The following is a 21822-nucleotide window of genomic DNA, read 5'->3' on the forward strand; positions in this document are numbered from 1 at the left end:
AGAGCAGATTGTTCAGAACCAAATAATCCGTACTGGGAAGAGCAGTGTGCTTAAATACCAAGTTCTTTCTCCAAGAACATTAAAGTGATTATGACCATGAGACTTGCAGAACATTAGCAGCATCTATCTAGACACAAACTTGGGCATTTGACATAACTGACATCTAGAACTGTTCACATTCATCAACAGAAATGAGTTGAACTTGCTTTACCTGCTGTGACTCCTGCAGCAAGAACTTCAACTCCATTCTCACAGATGCTAAACCTCCACCTTGTGCCCCATGAAGGCTACAATAACTGAGAAAAACTCGGAGAAGTGCTTGGTTCTTCTGCAGCCACCACTTCCGCCTCTCAGCGTGTTCTCGCTTTGCCTGCAACCTCCTCCTTTCGATCTGGTGCCGTTCGTAGGAGCCAATGTCTGGCTTATCCATAATATCTTCGGGGTCAAGCAGATCCCCATTTACTTTGGTGTATGTTTTACAGTAGTCTTTGTCCCCTGCATCGTGGTTGCATATTTCATGCATAGCAGCAATCTCTTTTTCCAGCCAGTTGTACAGCTGAAATCTGAGCTTTCCTCCATCTACTTCATAACCTGTAGCCAAAGTCCTCAGTTCAGTCATAAGGATTTTCAAACAAGCTCTGAACTTCAGTTGCTCAGCAATAACATCAACCTCAGTGTCTCCTGCCTCAGAAACCTCCCCATGTGGTGTTTGAGCCATGCTGGTGTCTGAGGTCCTCTCATCTTCACTCTTAGAATCAGACTTTTTCATCATTATCCCAACATCCTTGTCTTCTTCATCTGACCCATTTTTGTCTTCACCCCAGTCAAGAGTAAGAGGCTCATCGTCAAATTTTACTGCTGGTTGACTCCAGTCAAATTGTGCTGAAGATTCAGCAGTACTCTCCAAACCAAAGGAAGCTGAAATGGGTTTTGACCAGTCTACATCACCACTTCCAGCACCATCCTGTAGGGCTTTGGAATCTGAAACATCAGCCTGGATTGAAGGACTGGATGAATCTTTTTCTCCAGCTACAGTGGACTTTTTTCTTATTTTTGGAATTTTGGAAAGGACTTCAAGAGCTAGTACAGGGCAGCCCACTTTAAAATGAGCATTTGCAGTAGTGAAGAATAATTTTCTTTCTATAAGATTAATTTTATCAACAAAGCTTTTCTCAGTTTTTAGACCTAAGGTGGCCAGAGTTCCTTCTGGTGAGCTGAAGTATCTTCGGATGAGCAAAGGGTGGGTCCGAAGATAGTTGTAAAAACTGAACACGACAGGATTGCATGATTTGACAATAACTGAGGAAATAAACAGACATGACATGTATTGAAAATGCCTTTTAGATGGTATTACTCTGTTTTGCAGTTATTTCCTGCATTAGAGATTTACCCAAACACAAAAACAAAGACAATTTTGGGTCTAGTTACCAAAATAAAATGAAAGAATTACTTATTCCCCACAAAAAGAATAAAATTATGAGCTGGATGAGTAGAAAGATACCAAATTCTCTCACGTGCCTCGCAGTTACATTGCAGTCAGCTAAGCTAAAAAGCAGCTGAGATGATCATCCAGGTAGAGATTTTCCAAAGGAAACTCCCATAGGGAATATGAAACCTATGTAGGCACCTGTCACTTAACATTCATCTTGAAGAGATGGGATATGAAATCCTGCTACAATACTGCTAATTCCTAGAAGCAAGAATGAGAATTTAAGTGCACTGGAAAAAAGACCAACCAGCACTCATTACCAGAGAAGTATTGTAAGGAAGTGCCAAACAAAGACAGCTCTCCTGAGCTTAGCTGAGAGCAGGAACTAAGTTTGGTCTTAGAGGGTTGGAGACAACCCTTGGAAAAAATTGGAAACAGATACTTATATTGTTTTAGAGCATTGCTCCCACTCTTCTTTTTCTTAATAAGTTTGCACATCAGATTAATATTTTTTCCCTTACCTGGGTTTTCATCATCCTCTTTAGGTGTTTGTTCCAACAACGTATCCAGTGCTCGTGTGTAATCTTTCATTATCCAGTATGCAATGCTTCTCAGAAATGGATCAGAATGCAACTTAGTACAGCTGAATCCAGTTCCATCCTTCTGGCAACCCAAGATCTTTTCATAGAGAATGGAGGTGTACGTGACAGAGGTTTCAAACTCTGACTCATACAGACGAGCAATGACCATAGCCAACTGGATGTCTTCCATCTTCTCAAGGCACACCTATGATAAGCAGAGGGAAACGGTTGTTTTATGAGGGAAAGGGAGTTCTATAAAATAAAGTGAATAGCAATATATGTTTACAGAACATATAATTTTTTTTCTCATCATATCTGTTCTTTGAACTATAAATTAATTTTCAGGTCAAAAATGTGGTAAGTGATATTTATGCAAGTAACATTTTCTTCTGTTTGGAAAGAAGTGTACTTTTCTCTATTTTAGGGATTTTAATATGCATAGCAGTAAATAGCATTAAAAAATTAATATGGCAGAAGATAAAAATGTCTATTTTATTTTATCTAGTAGAATAATTGCACCCTCCACTTTAATGTTATTACCAGTAATGGTAAGATATTTTTCATATCATCATGTGCAGAATTACATCTCTGAGGGAAAATACATTTTCAAGTGAAGACAAGCATACTGTAAATAAATAGGCAGGACTACTAAAGGTTCTCTAACTCCCATCCTCTCCTGAGAGACACTGCTTAGCTTATGATCCTGCTCACAGCTCCCACGTCCCTTGTGGCAAGCAGCATCATAGCCTCCACTAAAAAGGGATCCCAGGGCTGCTTTAGAAGAGAACTCTGACTTCTTTTTTTACTTAATGTTGTATCAATAGGTCATACAGGATAGCTGGAGGCCAGAAGGGTCACAGCTAGTACTCCCAAGAGTGCTTCCACTGAGGAATGGTGTATCTGAACAATTATTCTGGCCTTCAAATCAGCTTCCAAGCTGCTTTTCACAGTAGTGTGGAGGTAAACGGTATGTCTGCAGGGCACAAGGGGGTCCTGTGTGGACATACCATCCCATTTGTGCTACCACAATTTGTGGAAACTTCATCAGAGAGCAGCTTGCAGTAACACAGGTCAAATGAGAAACTGAAACTTAATTTCTCAAAAGCAGATACCTCTATAGCATCTTTTAGTGAACCTGCTAGTAAGAAAAACGCAGCTGACTGCTCAAAACGTTGTTTTCCCAACAAAGCAAAAGCGTTTTTTAAAGCAGCTTTACGCCATCGGTCTTCATTGAAGTTGTGGCTGAAAAAGGCAGTCATCTTTTCATCATGCTGGGACCTGCATAAAGAAATGCAATGTATAGAGCTATTTATTATGTAACCTTAGCATACAGTCACTTGAACAACATTACTTGAAATTAAACTCTACTCTTGAACGAGTTCTGCTTTGCATTCCTGGTTCAATTAAGATTTAATCAAAGTTAGCAGAACTCACCTGAACAGACCCCACACCACTGCCTTTTTCTTCATAGCAAGGTAAAAAAGTGCAGCATCTAAGGCATCATTGTTCCTCTGGAATGAAGCTTTTGCAACCTGTAGTGAACAAAGCCTACTATTATCAATGAAAATAAAAAAGCTGCTTTTAGCTAAATAAGCTGTGTTCTTTGTCACAGAGGATGGCCAGGAAGACTGTTATCACCCCTACAAAGCAGCAAAGTAATTCTGTGAAGATGTTTTATTCCTGTGTAACAGAGCTCTACACTGTAAATGCTTTTAAGAGTCAGAAAAACAGCACTATTGCAAATAGCAACCCCTCTCAAGCACAGTGGGACATTAGGAGTGTGCAAATAAAAATATTTTCTTTAAAATTGTTACAGTAACTCATACTATTAGGTGAAATTCCTCTGGCAATCCATTATTTAAAAATACCTAAGCTAATAACAGTATTTCTTGAATGAACACTGTTTGGGTTTTATATAGGACTCTGATGTAATTGTATTTGATTTGGAGTACTAGGATAATTGTACTGCTCCTGGATTCTTTGATTAAGCTGTAAGTTTTAAAAATGTGTTCTTACATTAAATGACTTGGAAATTTAGTACAGTAGGCACACCTAAGAGCACGGAGCTAGAATCTGTAACTGGTAAAAAGTACCTTCTCAATGCACCTTCGGAGAGTGTTGATATTCCTGACCCACCAACCAATACCCATAGCTCTCAGTTCAGACCACTGTGGGTCTCCCTTCTGGATAGCAGGAATCATATTGATCAACTCCTCCTCAGCCTCAGAATGGAAGGCCCATGCAAAATGGCAAGTTGACAGGCCTAAACAATAACATAAACCAACATAATTCAGAAGACTAAGAGTAGTTAATAAGCAAATGCAGTATGTCAGGGATGCCAAGTGGGATCTCCAGCCCAAGAGCTGGGTGCATCTGAGAGAGACCGATTCCCTCAACAGGAAGTAGAGCTGTTAAAGGAACAGCTGAAATATCTTTTTGCTTGTTATGGAGGTCCTCTCCTCAGTACTTTCACCATTTTCCAGTACCCCATCCATAAATGCACAAGAATTATATGTTGAAAAAATGAAGGTAAAATATTCTGTTATCACAGAAGCAGACCCATTCTGGGTCAGAAACCTTTCTCTCTACTCTTTAGGTGGTAGCTTCTTTGATTTTCAATATTTCACAACAGCATTTACTCAGATTGAGGAAAAAAAGAAAACCTGCTGTGAAGAAAATAATAAAATATTCTTCAAGGTAAGATAAATCCATGCTTATGTAAGGAAATGTCTTAATTCTCCCAGCAGAAACAATGAATTACAATCTGTGTTTTATCTGGTTGGGGAATTTATTCATGCCTCAAACTGCATAGGTCAGAATCTTCTGAGCTATACTTTTTTTGCTATTTACAGTGCATGTAGGAAAGCCCACACCAAGCCTTTGCAAGATAATGGCCTTAATGGAATAGACAATCAATATGCAGCTAATAGAAACATGATGTTATACATCAAAGGCAAGCAGATGCTGTGAGGGAAGCCATCCTTGCCCTGAGGGTTACCTTGGTGAAGCAGCTGGACACGGTACAGGGGAGGCAGGGATGTCAGCAGGCAGGTGTGCAAGCGCATGGCCAGCAAGTACCGCAGGCCACATTCATCCAAGGTATCTCTTCCTGTGCAACATAAAATACACTTCTGAACAGGCAGCTGCCTACAGTAGATATATGTACAAGTTATCATATACAGTGTGTGAGGAATGGGTGTTTCTAAGCTTGCTGAGAACCTGAACTACAAGTTATTTATTACGCATGAATTACAAGCAGATACTCCGGTGAAGGGGAGCTATGGGCGAGCATCTCCGTCCCGCAGGGGCAGAGGGCTAGCTTTTATAGGGATACAGGGGGTGGGTGCCAGGGGTAAAGGCCAGTGGGGATCTGCACAGGGTCTCCCAGAGGATTCTGGGTCTGACTTTTCCCGCCGTGACTAAAGAAGTGGTTGCCTTTCCAGGGAGTCCTGCTGGGCGATTATGCAATCTCAGCAGACATCCCTCCAGGGCAGTGGCTGGGCATACACCACAGATACTTATATGTGTTTTTCTTTTTTACCGTATCTAACCTGAATAACTGATGCTAGCTTTCAGCTTTGTTATCCCAAAATACCCAAGGACTAAGTTTACCTTTGCTGAGAAGAACAAGAATGTCAATTCAAGAATAAGCCGGTTACTAACCTGAGTAATTCTTATCTCTGTTCTCATCCAGTTCAGTGCTTGTCGTGGCCACAGTGTCTGCCAAAGCTACAAGGAACATCTGCTCCAGTCGAGTGAGGCCTGGCAGACTTGAGTGCATCAGGTGGCTTGAAAGGACACTGGCGTGTTCTCGGCCAAAGTAAGTTGGCCCATACTGTGACAGATTAATAACTTTGGATTTACTCTCCCTCTTTTCGGGCTCAAAATCTATAAAGTCTTCGGTTGTAACAGGTTGAATCTGGAACAGATCCGAGTACTGATCCTCTGTTTTTCTCTTTGCATGGTCTTCAGAGCCCTGAGGTATTTTAGAAGCTTCGTCAGAAACATAGGTGGCATCCTGATCTGCAGCAAGCAGTGCATAGAGGGGCAGTGGGGGAATTGAGTCTATCTCCGTGTAGTCTCGGGTACCATCTTTCCCTGCAGTGATGGTATCCTTGGCAGTACTGCCACTCACACTGATGGTGCGAGAAAGGTGGCGCTTAGGACCAGTCCCTTCTCCAGCTTCTGTGTCTTTGACTATTGCAACTTCTCCTGCAATGCATTTAACTAGATGTGACAGAATCGCTTTGGCTCGGCGAACTTTGCCCAGGTCCATCAGTTCTAATAACTGGGTTGGATGATACTGGGGTAGAGTAGGTGAAAGAACATGAGCAGCTTCAAAGAGGCCCCCATCCTGAATTACAGTTGGAGTGCCAAAAACATCATCCACAATACCTGCCCCATCAATTACACTGGTCTTCTTCACTACTGCGCTTGTTTTAAATGGATCTTGTGTTGCTGAGTCTTCAGAAGTAAAAACATCACTTTCTCCATTACCAAACTTGACGGCGTGTTTCCACTGGGCATAAACGTGCATTTCACAGTCCATTCCCACCACCAGTATTCCATCTCTCACCCAGGACAGAGAGACAGGCAGGGAAGGAGTGCCATCCACGGATGATACCAAATCAATGGACCTCAGCAACACCCACTTTGACTTCACACCTTGTTTTATGCTCCCTCCTAGAGGCAAGGTGATGACAGCTACTCCCTCCTTGCTGCTGGTTTGATCTGTTACAATCCCTGAAAGCCTTCCGTACATGAAGATGTTGGCACCCACCCCAACTGTCAGTATATGTGAGCCATCTTCTTTTGAAACCCAGTCCAAATGCACCAAATGCTTGATACTGGGCACCAGGTACTTGTCTTTATTCAAAAAACCATCTGACTTACTGTAAACAAATAAATTACTATCCACACTGACCCTTGAGTCAAGTACACTTCCAACCTTAACTAAATCATCCAGATGAATTGTCTGTTCCAAAACCCACTCTGATCCTCCAGTAGACTCACACTCAAGTATACAAACATGCATGGAAAATTCTTTGGAAACAAACCCATTATGCTGTATGGGTTGCTTGTATGCTACTGCAAGACGTCCTGTGTAAGAACAGCTAACAGCAACTGGCCTTCCTACTATGCTCACTGTACTGCTGTTGTCTTCCCCTTCATCGTTCATTAGAGGCCATTTTCTCCAGTGGTACGTTTCCTTCTCTTCAGTTCTGCTGCTCAGGTCTGTCTCTACAGTGCATCTCCAGAAGCGCACTCTGTTGTCCGAACAGGACGTTACTATCAAATAAGGTGCGAGGCAGACCGGGTATATTGATGAGGAGCTCAAGTGACCTGAAGTCAGAACAAACATCTTTACTTTTAGTAACAGGTAGTAGAATGCCTATATGATTAAGGCAGATATAACACTGCCTACCTACTTCTAGAGAACTTTACAACCTGGTGTTATTTTTTCGATTTGGAGTTGGATAAGGGCAAATAATATTAGGGCTGGTAACAGTCTTGCAGCTTGAACATTATCTATCATCTGCACTTCTGGTCACTAGTCGAAGAAGATAAACTGGAACTGAACTAATTCAGAGAAGGGCTGTTAGTACAATGACAGGAATTCAAAGCCCTAATCAGATGAGATTGAGGAAGTTAAGATTAGGTTTATATAGCCTACCAAAAGGAAATCTAAGAGGGAAAGGGAAAAAAATAACAGGAGAGACAGAAAGACAATCAGAAGGTGTAAGTGCATCAGGTAAAAAACCCCACTATATACCAAACACAGGAATGCTGACAAATGAGCAAGTGGGTGTAAACTGTTCATTAATAAATAAGACTAAAAGTTACATTTCCAACTATTAGAGGAGTAAGTTTCAGGAACAGCTTTCCTGTGGGGACTCCATGTATTTATGGAAGAGTAATAGGGCATGGGCATGATGATTTGAAAGCACCTTTTCATTCCTGTGTTTCCTGTATCAGTAAATCAGAATCTTATAGGCTGGGGAGATACAATCCTATAAACTAGGAAATAAATCAGTGGACCAACTGTATAGAAAAACATGTTAAAGTTACCTGCTGAAGGAGTTGCTCTTACTACTTCTACACCAACAGGAAGATCCAGGGGTTGGCTATACACAAGTCTGGAGCTCAGAATGAGTTTACTAGCAGTCTGAAGGTTAGCAATCGATGAAGATCGTGGAATGGGACTTATGCCAGGTGATACATCTGGAGAAGAATCCACAGTCTTCTGCTCAGGTACACTGAGTTTATTATCTACTGAAGATGCTTCAGTTGGTTTTGCTATGTAAAAAAATTTGACAACAGCGTTAAAATATTGTTTACAAGGGCAAGGCATGAATATCTGATAATCAAATTTATTTGTTTTTACAAGAGCTCAAGTTGCACAGAAAATAATTATATGATGTGTTCAGGCTGTGTCAGTTTTATTGCATGCTGTCACTATTCATTTAAGACATCCATAACATTCTGAAATACTGATAGTCTGAAATAAAGAAGCCACTGCTTAAGTACATTACTCACTCTATCAACACATTTTTATATTGTTATTGGTATAGAATGCAACCAATGTTTGTAAGAATTTTACTGCTTCTATTGCATTCATATATTATTCTGAAGATTCTTGATTTTTAGGCTTCTGCTTGACAAAGGTGACACAATTTGTTCTGTAATAAACCACCAAAATTTGTTTTATCTTAAGTAATATGATAGAAACGTCTCTCTCTAAGAAAGTTACAATCACTCACTCACCTAAGCAGGCTTGCACAGATTTGAGATGAAGATGCCACATTTGAAGAACAGAACAGCCACTACTATCTTTTTCAATTACTACCAGGAAGAACTTCTCTGAGAAAGGTGGTGGACGATACCCTGTAATTTAAATATATTATACATATAAACGTATATATTCACATAGGGTAATGAAATTTATATACAACCTAAGTAATTTTTCCATAACAAAAGATTCTCTAAAAACTATCGACAATAAAACCCCCATTTTCATCTTCAAAACAAATTGTTAAGATTATAAACCAAAATACCGAAACAGTACCATTAGTAGCATGCTTTAATTGACATTTTGTTTGCTCATGACAATAGATACTGACTTACAGAAAACCTGAGTATTAATGGCAAATCTAATTTATTAGATATTTGCCTTCCCATTCAGTTTGAACTATTTTGCCAGATTATAAAGGCTCTTCTAACTGCCTGCTTTCTTCCTTTTTCTTTTGAAGTTTCAAGTTGACTACTGAATTCCCCAGTGACTTTCCATTGCATTAACTTGAAAGCCAGACATAGTGACATCATCACCTGGAACTACCTATTGATGCAGAGAACGTGCTTCTGTTCTGTTCACACTTTGATATATAACGTAAGCACTTTGAAAAATGCACTTTGTTATTTGAGTTGTTTCACTCTAAGCAACCAGAATGTCTTTGTTTAACACCATTTAGCAACAATTCATATGAGCAATACATAACAGCCATTTCACTGAAGTCCACAGATTCTCATTTGAAAGTAAATTACCACACGCCAGATAGATTTTAGTATTCCTTAAGAACATTTTTTGGTACCTATTGAATTCATATTAGTTATAGTTTATGCTATACCTTGTGATGGCTGGAAAAATATCTCAGTTTCCTTCCCTTCCACATCTTCCTTATGTGGTTTGTATCCCAAAATGAAGTCTTCTTGGAAGACATGAAGCAACTGTGTGTTTGAGCCACACTGAAACATTGAGCAATAGTTATGCTTCCAGAACAGTATAGCAAAATTTGGTACTAATGCAATTATCTCCTCTGTGCAATCTAGCTACCAATGAAGAACATTTTCTTTTATTAAGTTTAATATTATCATCAGAAAACCCCAATATTTTTCTTTCATATTAAGAACAGCATGTTCTAGAACTCATCATTTGTATATTGCAATAATTTCACCGAGGCCTACCAGGATAGACAAATTCTGTAATAACACTTTTGCTGCAGTTAGTGGCAGATGAATTAGTATCTGATTCATTTTTATTTCTTTGGTGTTGAATAAATGACAGTGGCAAAAACTGTCAGACTTTTATCCCTCTTCAGTGGGAAGACATGTCGGCAGTTAATTGCTTGGGAAATCTAAAAAAGGGAACAAATCACAGATTTTCCTTCTCTCAGATATCTTAACATCTGTCTTTTCTGACAGCAACATATTTCTTTGTGGTAACTCTACCTTGCTACAGAGAAGGCTGCTCATGGTGAAATCCTTCCCTGCTGGTAAGGAAAAATACGTCCCCCAAATAACAGTGATGGCAAAGCTATCATGCTGCAAAACACCTTTTTCCCAGAGAAGCAAGGTAAGACACTATTCCCTGTACTCATTTATAAGAATTCTAGGACAATGTTTTGTAAATCTGAACTTGAATTTGAAGATTCTATGCTATTGATACTTAAAAGACACAGAAATTTATTGACAATAGGGAAATACTCATTTATACATGTCAAACCCCCACAGTTTTCTAATTAAGAGTGGTAAAACTCGCTGTTTTCACAGGCTGCTAACAGAAAACATGTATGGAACATGTATGAACAAAATAATTGAGTAAGAACAAGGTTTAATTATCCTACCTGCTCATTGATTGAAACATATAGCTGTGTTAATTAATAGATATAATTTTTTTTTCAATACAGGCACAAAAACCTTCAAGTTGGTTTCTTACATTTTGGCTATCATTCTTACTAGTTAGATCTACTTGTTAGGTTTGGGCTTTTAATGTTATTTTTGTTTGGTTGGGTTTGAAGGGATTGTAATTTATTTCCCTTTAAATTATGATACCTTGGAAGCCATTCTTTAGTAAAGTTTTGTTTTCATCAAGAGTTATGCCTAGAAAATATACTCTAAAAATGAGCTTTGAGCTCTTAGCAGCTAACAGAAAGTTGGCTTAGTGAAATGCTCAAGGTATCTCAATATTCACAAAAATTCAAGGCAGTCATTGTCACCATAGAGAAATGTCATCTCTTTTACCTCTTTTCAACAGATTAGGCTAATTAACAAAGTTATTCAACACCTTTCTTTATGTGATACCCTTAAAGAGTTAACCATTTATTTACTTTGTTAGTTATTGCATCGAGCTCAATGATGCATCCTGGTCGAGCAGTAGATTGCTGGCTCACAATATTAAACACCTCCCCAATGAGTTTCTGAAACAGAGAAAAATAAGTAGAATTAATATATTTTTCCTTTGGACAGAAGAAAATTGCAGTTGCTTATGATAAACTGATGCTTCAATTTTTCTTGTTGGCACAAACTGCAACAGAGTTCTTGCAGTTGTCACTCTGGCACTCCTGAATAATGTGTTTATCAAACCATGTGCACTGCTGGGAGCCAGCAGCTCTTCGTGGGGATGATACACCAGTTTTTATGGAATCTGAATACTGCTAATTTAAAGATTTATCCTTGCATAACACCACATAATGTATCTGTGCAATGAGAAACAATATACTGCTTTACTTCTTTTTCAAGCTTCAGGTTTTGTCACAACATGTAGGAAAAAAAATCAGTACAGCTGACATATAAGCTGAAAGCTTTATTGATTTTTGCTGGAATGTTCACAGTCATTGCTCCTAGAACAGATTCCTCAGACTGATCTGAACACTGACAGGCCCTGTCTCGCAGGATGGTTTATAAAATAACAGCAGAATGGGAAAAAAGGGAAGATGTGTTTCTTTATACAATAACAGTACGAAGTCAGGCTTTACTTTTCTTAATGCCAGAGAAATGAAAGATAAAAAGAATGAAAAAATTGGTCATTGGGAAAAAAAGCTAATATGTCCCTTAGCTGATTCCCTCATATCCCACCATCTCTGCCCTTCCTCATACATAGATGTAACTTAGGTGGATACACCTCAGTCTTGCTCAGAATTCTGCTTTCACCTTTCCTCTTACTCTTGACTCCCCTCTTCTGAGAGGACAAACTAAGAATTTTCCCACCTGCTGCAGGTTAGGGAAACTTGTATGGGAAATCTTGGTTCAGTGCAGACACTTTTAGTAATAATAGCTGCATTTTTTCTGCTAATGCTTACAGACAGCTGCAAAATGTACAATTATGCAAGATCTAATGCATAAGAGCCTATACATGGAATTGCACAAAAATCACACAGAACTAAAGGAAGATAAACTACTGGAAGGGGGAAAAGGTGAGTTATGTTAGTTTTATTTTAATAGTTTCAAACCAAACCATTGCTACATAAAACTTACAGATGATTCAGGGTCAGATAATTCATCCAGAAGTTTTCGTGCATCTACAACAGCTTGATAGAGCCTCAGGTTTTTGCCATCTGATGCAACAAAGCAAGCACTAGCAGAGTTGCAATAGGTACCTAATAGAAGACACAAAAAATTCATGGAGAAAAAAATGGCATTCAATGGCATCAGGTAGTCTGTTACAATCCTCAGTATAAGAACATGCTTCAAACTTAGTTTTCATAAAGCATTGAAGCAAAAAAACTAAGCAAATGTGTGCCTTAATACACCATCATTTGAACTTTGAAATAATTCCCTTTCTGAATTTGGTTCATGAATGTAACCAAAACTCCTCAAAAAAGTTCAATAATCTATGCTGAATTCCAACACTACTCACACATGCCAACCCCAGTCTGCAGCACACCTAAGGGAACGCTGCCATTCCGTACTCTGGTGATGTTTGATTCACTCTCACCTCTGGGGCATTGCTTGGAAGAGCCAACTCCAGATTTCTGAGGTTGTCAGAGACAATTCAGAGCAGGAGTCTAAGAGGAAACTGTTCAGCCATAGCTTTCTTCTTTGTTTACTGTCTCTAGGCTCTTTGCATAAAATTAACCTCTATGAATATTCCCCCTGCCCTGAAGTTAAAAGTGCAGATATAAAAGTGGAGGTAGAAATAGATCTGTTCTGAGTAAAATGTGAAAAATTGTAAGAGTATCTTTTTTTCCTTCTCAACAGTATATACAGCAGGCTTGACACAAGATTTTTCTATTCTGATATACATTTTCCTCTAAACTACAAGAATGCAGCTCATTATTTGTGTTTAGAACACTTTGTTGGGATACAGACAGCCCAGAATGTGACCATGTAAGCAGAGAAAATGGATTTGTTTTACTTTAAATCAAAGATACTAAGTATTTATAACCTGCTATTTGTATAAAATTTCATGTTACGCCCACAGCGCAGATGGCATTTAGTACTGTACACAAAGATGACAGCTACTATAACAGCATCTTTGTGATAATTAAAAAATAAGTGTCTGTGTGGCTGGATAGAGTAACTATTGTAGAAGTAGTTTTCTTAACTGCAATGGGAAGCTCTAAAATTAAAAACAAAAACTGAAGAATTGGTCAAGGACATCACACATCAGATCTTGTACTGTCTGACCTCTGAAAAAGTGTTGCCTGCAGTTCTGTAAACTTAATGTAGTCTATGGATTTATAAACATCCTGAGTTCCAACTGGGCTTTTGTAAGCCTCTGGTGGTCTGAAGAATTTCAGTATTGTTTCTTGATCTTCTAAGCAGTTTTTAGCCAGCATGTTAAAGGAATTTGTTAATGCTGATTTTTGCTGGAAATCTTCCCCAATAATTTTGATGTTCAAGTGGTCCAAATGCTAGCTCTGTTCAACCCACTGCCCCTGCAGCTGCATGTGGCTAACACCCCTAAGCCATCAGCACACCTGCATTTGCAACACCACATCAATGCAGAGAGCAGTCAAGGAAGCTGCCTGAAGCGCTGGGGAAAGGCATCACCTTGTGGGAGCAAGGAGTGCCTGCTCACACAAAGGAGTTCCTGGGTGTCAGCTCATCCACAGGGACTGCAGACACACTCAGACCACAGCAAGTGTTTTGCAGGAGCTTGGCCACAAATGAAGTAAAAATGCTTGATTTGCATAACGTAAGGAAATCTTTTAAAAGTTAATGTAAATATACTCCACATAAAACAGTAATTTATTTTAACAAATTAGCTCTACAACTCACAGTGTTAAGTCTGCATGGAAACATGCATACTCACCAAGGCAATAGCTGGGAATTAGTGTTGGAAGCCAGGCTACATTAGAGAAAGCAGAGGTGTGAAGAGAGTTAATTCGAGCCAACTCAGACACTCCTCCAGTGTAGGATAAAGGTCCTATGGGGTCTACTCGCCACAGAATCAGCTCGCTATAGATTGCATTTGGGTCATGGAATGTACGGGTTGCTGCGTTTTTAAGCTGCTGCTTAGAAGAACCTTTCTTTTGTTTCATCGGATCCATCATCCTGTTTATCCTGTCGGAGTCCCAGGAAGTGTCTGACTCAGGAGTTAACAGAGCATTGTGATGGGAAGATGTCAGCAGCAGTGGTAAAACAGAATGGCAGGCCAGATCATTGAGGTGAAAGCGGTGTCCACAGTACCTAAACTTATGGGATACAGTTAGCACAGTAGTGAAAGCTGATTTATCAGCAAAAGTAACTGCCCACTGATTGAGAGAGCCATCTATATGTTTGGAAATCATCATTACCACAGGAGAAATTATATTCACATTTTCACTGTCTTGGGCAAAGCTTGGTCCTCTATTCGCTAGAGTTTTATCAGGGAAGTCCATTGTCTTCTGCTGTGCAGCACTGCTGTTGTCTTTTACAAAGACAGGGCAGGCATACATCATAATATTTTTGCTAAGGGAACTAGCATCTCCAGATGGAAATGCAACAGGAATCCTAGAAGAAAATGAAACCTAAAAAGAAAAAAAAAAAACAATTTAGAATACATGAACTCAGCTTCAGCCTGAATAAATGCGAGCTGTTTCACAGGAAGTACTTAAAATGAAATTCCTACTGATGTTCAGCTCTATAGCAGAGGACACAATGTTTGTTAATACCAAAAATAATAAAACCATTTCAAGTATACCATACCTGAACTTGTCGAAAGATGCCTGGAGTGTATTCATCTAAATACTTCACATGCCACACCAGAAAGGTACCATCGACAGGATGGACAGTAAAAAGCATATCTGGATTCCTGTTCCATTCAGTTAGGAGCAAGTCAATTTTCCGGTCTAACAAAACTGTCGGAAGAGGCAGGCGTGGGCCTGCCAGCAGAGAAGCTTTGGGGCTTCCCTCTCTCTCTCCATCTTCATGTTCTGAAGAGCCTGTACCAGTCCCTGTCTCTGATTCTCTGTCTATAGACAAATCTGCAACAGAAAAGCAATGTGCCACTTTATCCATTGCAAAGATCTCCCTATCAGTTTCCTTTCAAAACACAATCTGCTAGTAGTACTGTTTGATCAGAACTAACCAGATTACTAACCATGATCTAACTTCATATGTAAGCCTTTCTCTTTTTCTTCTGTTTCTTCTTCTTCTTCAGCTTCAACATCAAAATCTTGTTCTAGTTGTTGCTCAGAAATTTTCCTTAGATGCTGCATGAATACTTCAATAGAGGACGTAAAATGAAATTCTTTATTATTCAGCCAGTGGACAACGAAGCCTCCACTTCCTTCATCTGTATTAAAAGCTGTTCCAGCCAACACCGATGGAATATCTGTGGACATTTTTAAACAAATAAAAAAGCTGTATATTGAACTATATAAAAATATATACAGCTATATATTAACCACTCATCTTTTTATTCATGTATGTATGTACACACACCTTTCACTTATTTTAGGTATAACATAATTTGTGCCTGCAAGATTAGAAAAGGTAAGATGCAGATCAAATTTTTACATCCAATTGTAATAAAACCAGCAAAGATATTTTAAGGTCAATGAATTTACATGAAAATTTATTCTCCTGTGAATGGTAAATGATACTCAATGGTTCTAACTGCTCAGTGCCATATATTGCAGTGTTGACTTTCATGTACAGACTTTACATTAAGTATATCACTGCTCTTTAATATTTTCCTTTAAAAATGTTCTGTATTGTTCTATAAAATGCAGCTGGATTCCTACCAAAAAAACCACTGGTCCAGCTTTTTTTTCAATCACTACATATTCTGTAGGATACAATTACTCTATTCATCACACACCATGGCCCCCCAAACCCAAGAATCAAACACCAAGCAGACTGGAAATTTATGTTTCTTTTGCCTTCTGATCTGCAAAGATGAATTTAATTTGCTCATAAAGGTGCTGAAGGCATTCAGAATAAATTCAGCTTCATTTGTCTTAAAAACTCTATGCCAACTAAAAGACTTCCTACAAGTTCCCTCTATTCGATCAGGCAAAGCAAAGAATGTGCATCTCAGCCACCTTTATTCTTTTCATGTTGTGAAAATACATTATTGCAGTCCAATAAATGGTTGTATTTCACCTGTATTAGGGTTGATGCTTGCTGCTATGTGGAAGTGACCAAGTGCATTTGCTTGATGAGAAATGTGACGCTGAACCTCATGAGTACCCTGCTGATCTGGCAGGACATCTGTGTGGGTAACAAGAACTGAAGATCTCCTTTGTCCTTTTCTCATATTTTTCAAATGATGAATTGTCTGTTGTAGTTACAAAAAATAAATTAGTAAATGCTAAAACCACTGTAAGGTAAGAAGTCACACTTATACAAAGCCTATAGCTTCTTTCTACCAAAGAAATGAAGACAAATTTCAAAAAGATTATTTTAAATAGATTTCAACGCAGATTAGTAACACTTAGGTACAGCAGATCTGCCCAAAAGCAAAGCTCTTCTAACAGTCTTCTGAAAGTTCCTTTAATATCTACTCAACACCACCACACAGCATTTTTCACAACATTCATGAACAAGATTGGAACAATCTAAAAGCAGCAGCTTCTGTGGTATAATTTTATAATGAATTATTTTCGTATGACTGAAAATTTCCAAGAGCATGTAGAGAGCACAACTGATTTAACAGCCCAAAGTGTAATTGGTCCCAAGCTCCCTATTTGTTGATGGCCATGATATTTAAGAAGTAAAAACCTGGTCTGATTGTAATAGTCTACAAATGAGTGATGGGGTGTTCTTTTGCTTTCTTATCTTTTCTTGGTTTTATACTGATAGCATAGAGACTGAGCATAACAGACCACCACTTTGTCATCTAGCAGGATGACTTTATTAAACACACTCGAGGATTTATATGCTTCTTCTGTGTACAAGTTTTAGGATCAGCTATGCAGCCAGTGATTAGGAGACTAACCAATCACACAACTAAATGGCAGAGCAGATGTTCCTTGCTCTTTTATCTCAGACACCCTCACACATCCCACACAGCCTTAGCTGAAACATTCTCACGGAGGTATTTGTGGCTGCAGATGATCTTTGGTATGCACCTTCTCAGGGGAAAAAGGTGCCTGTTGAGATCGACCGGGAGCAGCTGCTTCTACAGACTGGTTTTCTCTTACTGTAAAGTTAATAGACTTCCTAAGACTGAAACAAAATTATCAAATGAAGTAACTAAAAATTAAAAGCATTTCTTTATTCCTTTCATTGTCTTTATAACTGCAGACTTTCAGACCCAATCAGAATGAATCCATAATTACTATTCCACATTAAACATTGTCTCTTCCCATCACTGTCAGTTAAGTACAGAAAAAGTAAATTGAGTTTTAAAAACATGGTGCTTGGATGCAGAGTCGCAGTCTCTGACTTTTTCGGTGTTTAGTAACAGACTTCAAAATTATGAAATAATTCAGGCTATTCTGTAATGCATATAGGGACTACATAATATACGCTCTTAGAGCTTCATATCCTTAAAGTTTTAAGAACCGTGAAATAAAAAATTGGACAAATTAAGTATTTACTTGTACCTCTAGTGCATGCTGTATTGTGTCCTTTTGCTTTCCAGACTGTGAGATGGTGCTGCCGATGCTGGAAGTGGTGGTTTCACAGATCTGCTCCCCCAGGAGGGTATCTTCGGGTAACAGCGTCTCTGCCCACAGCCGGCAGATGCCATCGAGGCATGACGTGAGTAACACGTTACAGACCAACCCCCTGATGGCAGACACAGCAAAATTACTGCCTGGCTAGCTCAGTATAGACACAGCAGAAATTAGGGGAGTGTACAAGTATGTAGTAGTTATTGTTTTAGCTAAATTTCTGCTTCTCCCCTAACTGAAGGTTAACCTGACCATCGTTATTAAACTCAGTGATAAAGAAGTTTATGGGAAGATGTTGGTACGCTTCGTTTCTTGAAAGTATAAGAAGATATATGTTATGCTCTTGATGGTAAAACATTAAGCAGAGTGTTAAAAAACCCACTTGATCAAAGGCTTGCTTGCTTTTTTATAAAGGTAGCTTTCGAACCTGGGCATGTACTTGCTGATGTTCCGCCAGGAAAATCCTGTCACTGCTCGGGGATGCGCCAAATAAACAAAGGAAAACTGCACATCCTCTGAGCACTTTTTCTTTTCTTCATTCTCCTGGGGCAGAAGAGATGACTTCCAACCAGTCATAGGATACCAAACCTTTAAGAGGCAGTCATCCTAGGTGAAGCAATAAAAAACCAGGGGGTTAGGAAGCTGTAATTAAACATGTAACTAAAAGAAAATCCCAAGTAATAAGGAAACTGCTGTTCTGGTATTGTTCATGACAACTTGGCCCAGAACTAAAATTCATCTCACTGTTTAACTCACAGTAAGTGGAAGCCAAAAATGCTTACCTACTGGGATTTGTGAACCAAAGGGAATCATTCAAATGAGAGGGTGACATTAAAGAGAATTATTAATTGAAAATTTAGTTTGAATAGTGATGAGACAAAAAGTACTGCAGTCTGAAATAGACCTGATAATTGAAGCCAAAATTCACTAAATAAAAACCTTCTCTAATTTATCCAGACATGTGCATATTATACCAGTTTAAATGTGTGTTCTATCATAATGATCTCATTACTGTGAACAGAAGTAGAAAAAATTGTTTATATATATCTGAAAATTCATCTAAGTATACTTCATCTAAAAAAAAAGTCAAATATATATATACACATAAAAACATACAGGTCTGTATCACTGTCATTCAAGTATCCAGTAAGAGTACGTCGCTAAATCCAGTTTCTTGTTGCTGAAATTCATGGAATTACACAAAAATACAGCATTACACAAGATCATAATTTACCTTTGCTAAGAGTACAATAGAGTGAGTGTATGGTCCAGGACTATTCATACCACTTTTGTCAAACAAATGAAAAATACTGCAAAAACTCAGTTATTTTTTTTGTCCTTACCTTCCCGGCTGTTGCGAAATATTCACCATCAGGAGACCATGACATCAAATGCACTGATGTTGCAGTCCTACAGAATACAAGAGCAAGTTAAGTAAGGGCTATTTATTCTAAAATATTATTCCACAGGTATTCAGTTGATTCAGTGTTACCGTTCATTATTTAAATTAAATATTAAATCAAGTAAGAATTAGATTAAGTATTTTATAGTTGTTGCTTTAACCGTACTTTATGAATAGCAGAAGCATAAAAATATTTGCTACAATGAAACAAAATAGTATTTTCACACTTTTATGAAAAAAATTTAAAAAATTGGTTTAAGTACAGCAAGCCTAGGTTAGATCCAACAGGAGTGAGGATTTTTTATTTGGAATAACTTACATTGTTTGAATTTTATGGCATTTAAAAGCACACTTTAAAATACAGGTGAGGTAGCATTGCAATTTCTCTTAAAACAAAATTATCTCACTTGCACTGCCAGATACATTTCCAGTCATTTAGAACCGGGAGAACTTTATCATCCTTGATCTGATTGTTGGCATCCTCATCTTCATCTTCCTCTAGAATGTCATCAGACGGAGGGGCCCACAGCTGCAGGAAGTCTGTTGCTGTCAGTAACCTGTTACCTGGAAGGGAGTGATAACAGAGCTATGGAACCAAGATGATGAAGGCATGTTGAAAGGTTAAGCCTCTCATCATACTTTGTTGTGAGTTATTCAGAACAGGTTGAAAGCTAAACTTCAGTCCATTTTGAATATGACAGGGTCATCTTATAAAGATCCATGTCTAGGTACATTGCTGACCTTAATTGTGCTGAAGTTCTATTTAAATGATTATTAGTGATAATTAAGTCAGTTAACAACACTGTGATTCCTAAACTAAGATCCTACATAAGAGACACGTGGCACAGCATCTTAACAAATGTTAACTGTAGCCTCACATTTTATGCAACACTGCCTGAGAAGAGGTAATTTAAATTTTCCATATTCAAGCTCTCACTTTATTACAATAAAAATCTTTTGTGTTCAAGTCATTCTAACTACAAATGTTGAACAAATACTTCACAAATGATGCATTACCTTGAGGATCCCAGGCCAGGTTGTAAGTCATGGAACTGAGGAAGAATTGCCCAGTTTTTAGCCACTGACACTTCAGTTGCTGGAGTATAAAAACAGTAAAGGATTAATTCTCACATCAACAACCAAATATAAAGGTATTACTATTTCCTTCTAAATGAAATTGCTATGTGGCCTGTTGCAAAAGTATTCAGTGGTAGATTGCTAAATCTAGTTTTAATATGGTTTTAGATTGTTTTGTAAAATGCAATTGCATCCCAGGGCGCCCTGCAAACCAGATCTGGCCCTGTCCCACATACAAATATATCTGTAGATTACTTTGTACTACTGTAATCATAGATTTACAGGAACATAAGGGATGGAAGTATAGATGCCACAAAGATTGTGAAACCTGCTTGAGAACATCCTTAATGCTCGAGTCCTTGGCCATGGCTGTGCTGGTAAAACAAGTCTGGGTGCACTAAAGTCTGCCATGTTTCTGTACTGCATCTCTGAAAACCACTTCAAAGGACAAATACCAACTCGTCACCATGTCAATCTAGTATGAGATTCAAGAACAAGATGTTGGGAACTTAGGAGAAGTGCAGTCCACACTTCAATTCATGCAGTGCAAGAGTGTACCCATCCAGTTTTATTATGAATGGTGGAAACGGTTTATCCATCAGTCTGTTGTGTGCTGACAGAATAAAAATAACTGGCAGACAGACTTCTGTCTCTGCTAAGAGCCTAAATGGAATTCCAGTTATGAAATACATACTTACACAATTTCTTTTATGAGAATTTATACCAAGCGGTTCAAAAATGCAAACAGCGTTTCCATATGATGCTGCAATCTGGAAAAAGAAAACAAAAGCTGAAGACTCAAAATGTAAGGTTAGGAGGTCAGTGAAGTGCTCCTCAGTATTCCAAACCAGCTAAAGAATTTCCCATACCTCTTCTATGTGCCAGTGTCCTCGAAAAGTGAAATTAATACAAATGTAATTAACTGTGTTATGGGAATATTTTCTTAAGTCATTTGAGAAAAACAAACTCCTGAAGAAGTCCACCTTTCAGATTTTAACTCTGAGCAGGGCACACATCTCATTCAGTGGCACAAACACTGTCAGTCACATGTAGTATATCCTTCTAGGGCAACTACTCTTAATGCACAAGGGAAAGCTGATGCCTTCACTGCTTCTGCTCATGTTCTGTGTACTTCACAGCTAACTAATGCATTAATTATTAGTGTCTGTGTCTCTAGATTCCATTTTGTATCACTAAATCACTGAATAATAGTTACAAGAAGCAGAAAGAAATGCAATTTTATATTTAACATTCAAATACATTTTGAGAAGAGATAAATGGCAAATAGAAAAACTGAAGTACATATGCTATTGAATCCCTCAGTTTCTTTCAGCCACTTATTTCACAGAAACCTTTAAACACAAAACAGTCTTTATTAGGTATTTATCTGGGTCTGTTCCTAATACTCATACGCTTCTAAGTACTTTCGACTATCTTTAAAATTCCTCTTTTTCTTTAAAAGATTTTTAAAAGAAAAACTGTTTAAGTCCTTCCCATTCAGGATCTGGTTTC

General features: G+C 38.4%; 1 protein-coding gene across 1 annotated transcript in view; it reads right to left on the reverse strand.

The window, feature by feature from the left end:
- The window catches only part of DMXL2 (Dmx like 2), a 47624-nt gene that overhangs the window by 16926 nt on the left and 8876 nt on the right, over positions 1–21822 (reverse strand). The window contains exons 3-24 of the mRNA XM_069025565.1: positions 21009–21080; positions 20251–20329; positions 19641–19797; positions 19175–19241; positions 18259–18437; positions 17763–17946; positions 16318–16492; positions 15311–15544; positions 14917–15194; positions 14042–14738; positions 12262–12383; positions 11115–11204; positions 9636–9753; positions 8776–8895; positions 8080–8307; positions 5674–7353; positions 5009–5119; positions 4104–4273; positions 3445–3542; positions 3123–3288; positions 1951–2215; positions 212–1299 (exon numbers count right to left, since the gene is read on the reverse strand). Coding sequence (XP_068881666.1) covers positions 212–1299; positions 1951–2215; positions 3123–3288; positions 3445–3542; positions 4104–4273; positions 5009–5119; positions 5674–7353; positions 8080–8307; positions 8776–8895; positions 9636–9753; positions 11115–11204; positions 12262–12383; positions 14042–14738; positions 14917–15194; positions 15311–15544; positions 16318–16492; positions 17763–17946; positions 18259–18437; positions 19175–19241; positions 19641–19797; positions 20251–20329; positions 21009–21080 — 6378 coding nt within the window. The remainder of the gene's footprint in view (positions 1–211; positions 1300–1950; positions 2216–3122; positions 3289–3444; positions 3543–4103; positions 4274–5008; positions 5120–5673; positions 7354–8079; positions 8308–8775; positions 8896–9635; positions 9754–11114; positions 11205–12261; positions 12384–14041; positions 14739–14916; positions 15195–15310; positions 15545–16317; positions 16493–17762; positions 17947–18258; positions 18438–19174; positions 19242–19640; positions 19798–20250; positions 20330–21008; positions 21081–21822) is intronic.

Source organism: Aphelocoma coerulescens, chromosome 10, assembly GCF_041296385.1.
Source record: "Aphelocoma coerulescens isolate FSJ_1873_10779 chromosome 10, UR_Acoe_1.0, whole genome shotgun sequence".
NCBI lineage: Eukaryota > Metazoa > Chordata > Aves > Passeriformes > Corvidae > Aphelocoma > Aphelocoma coerulescens.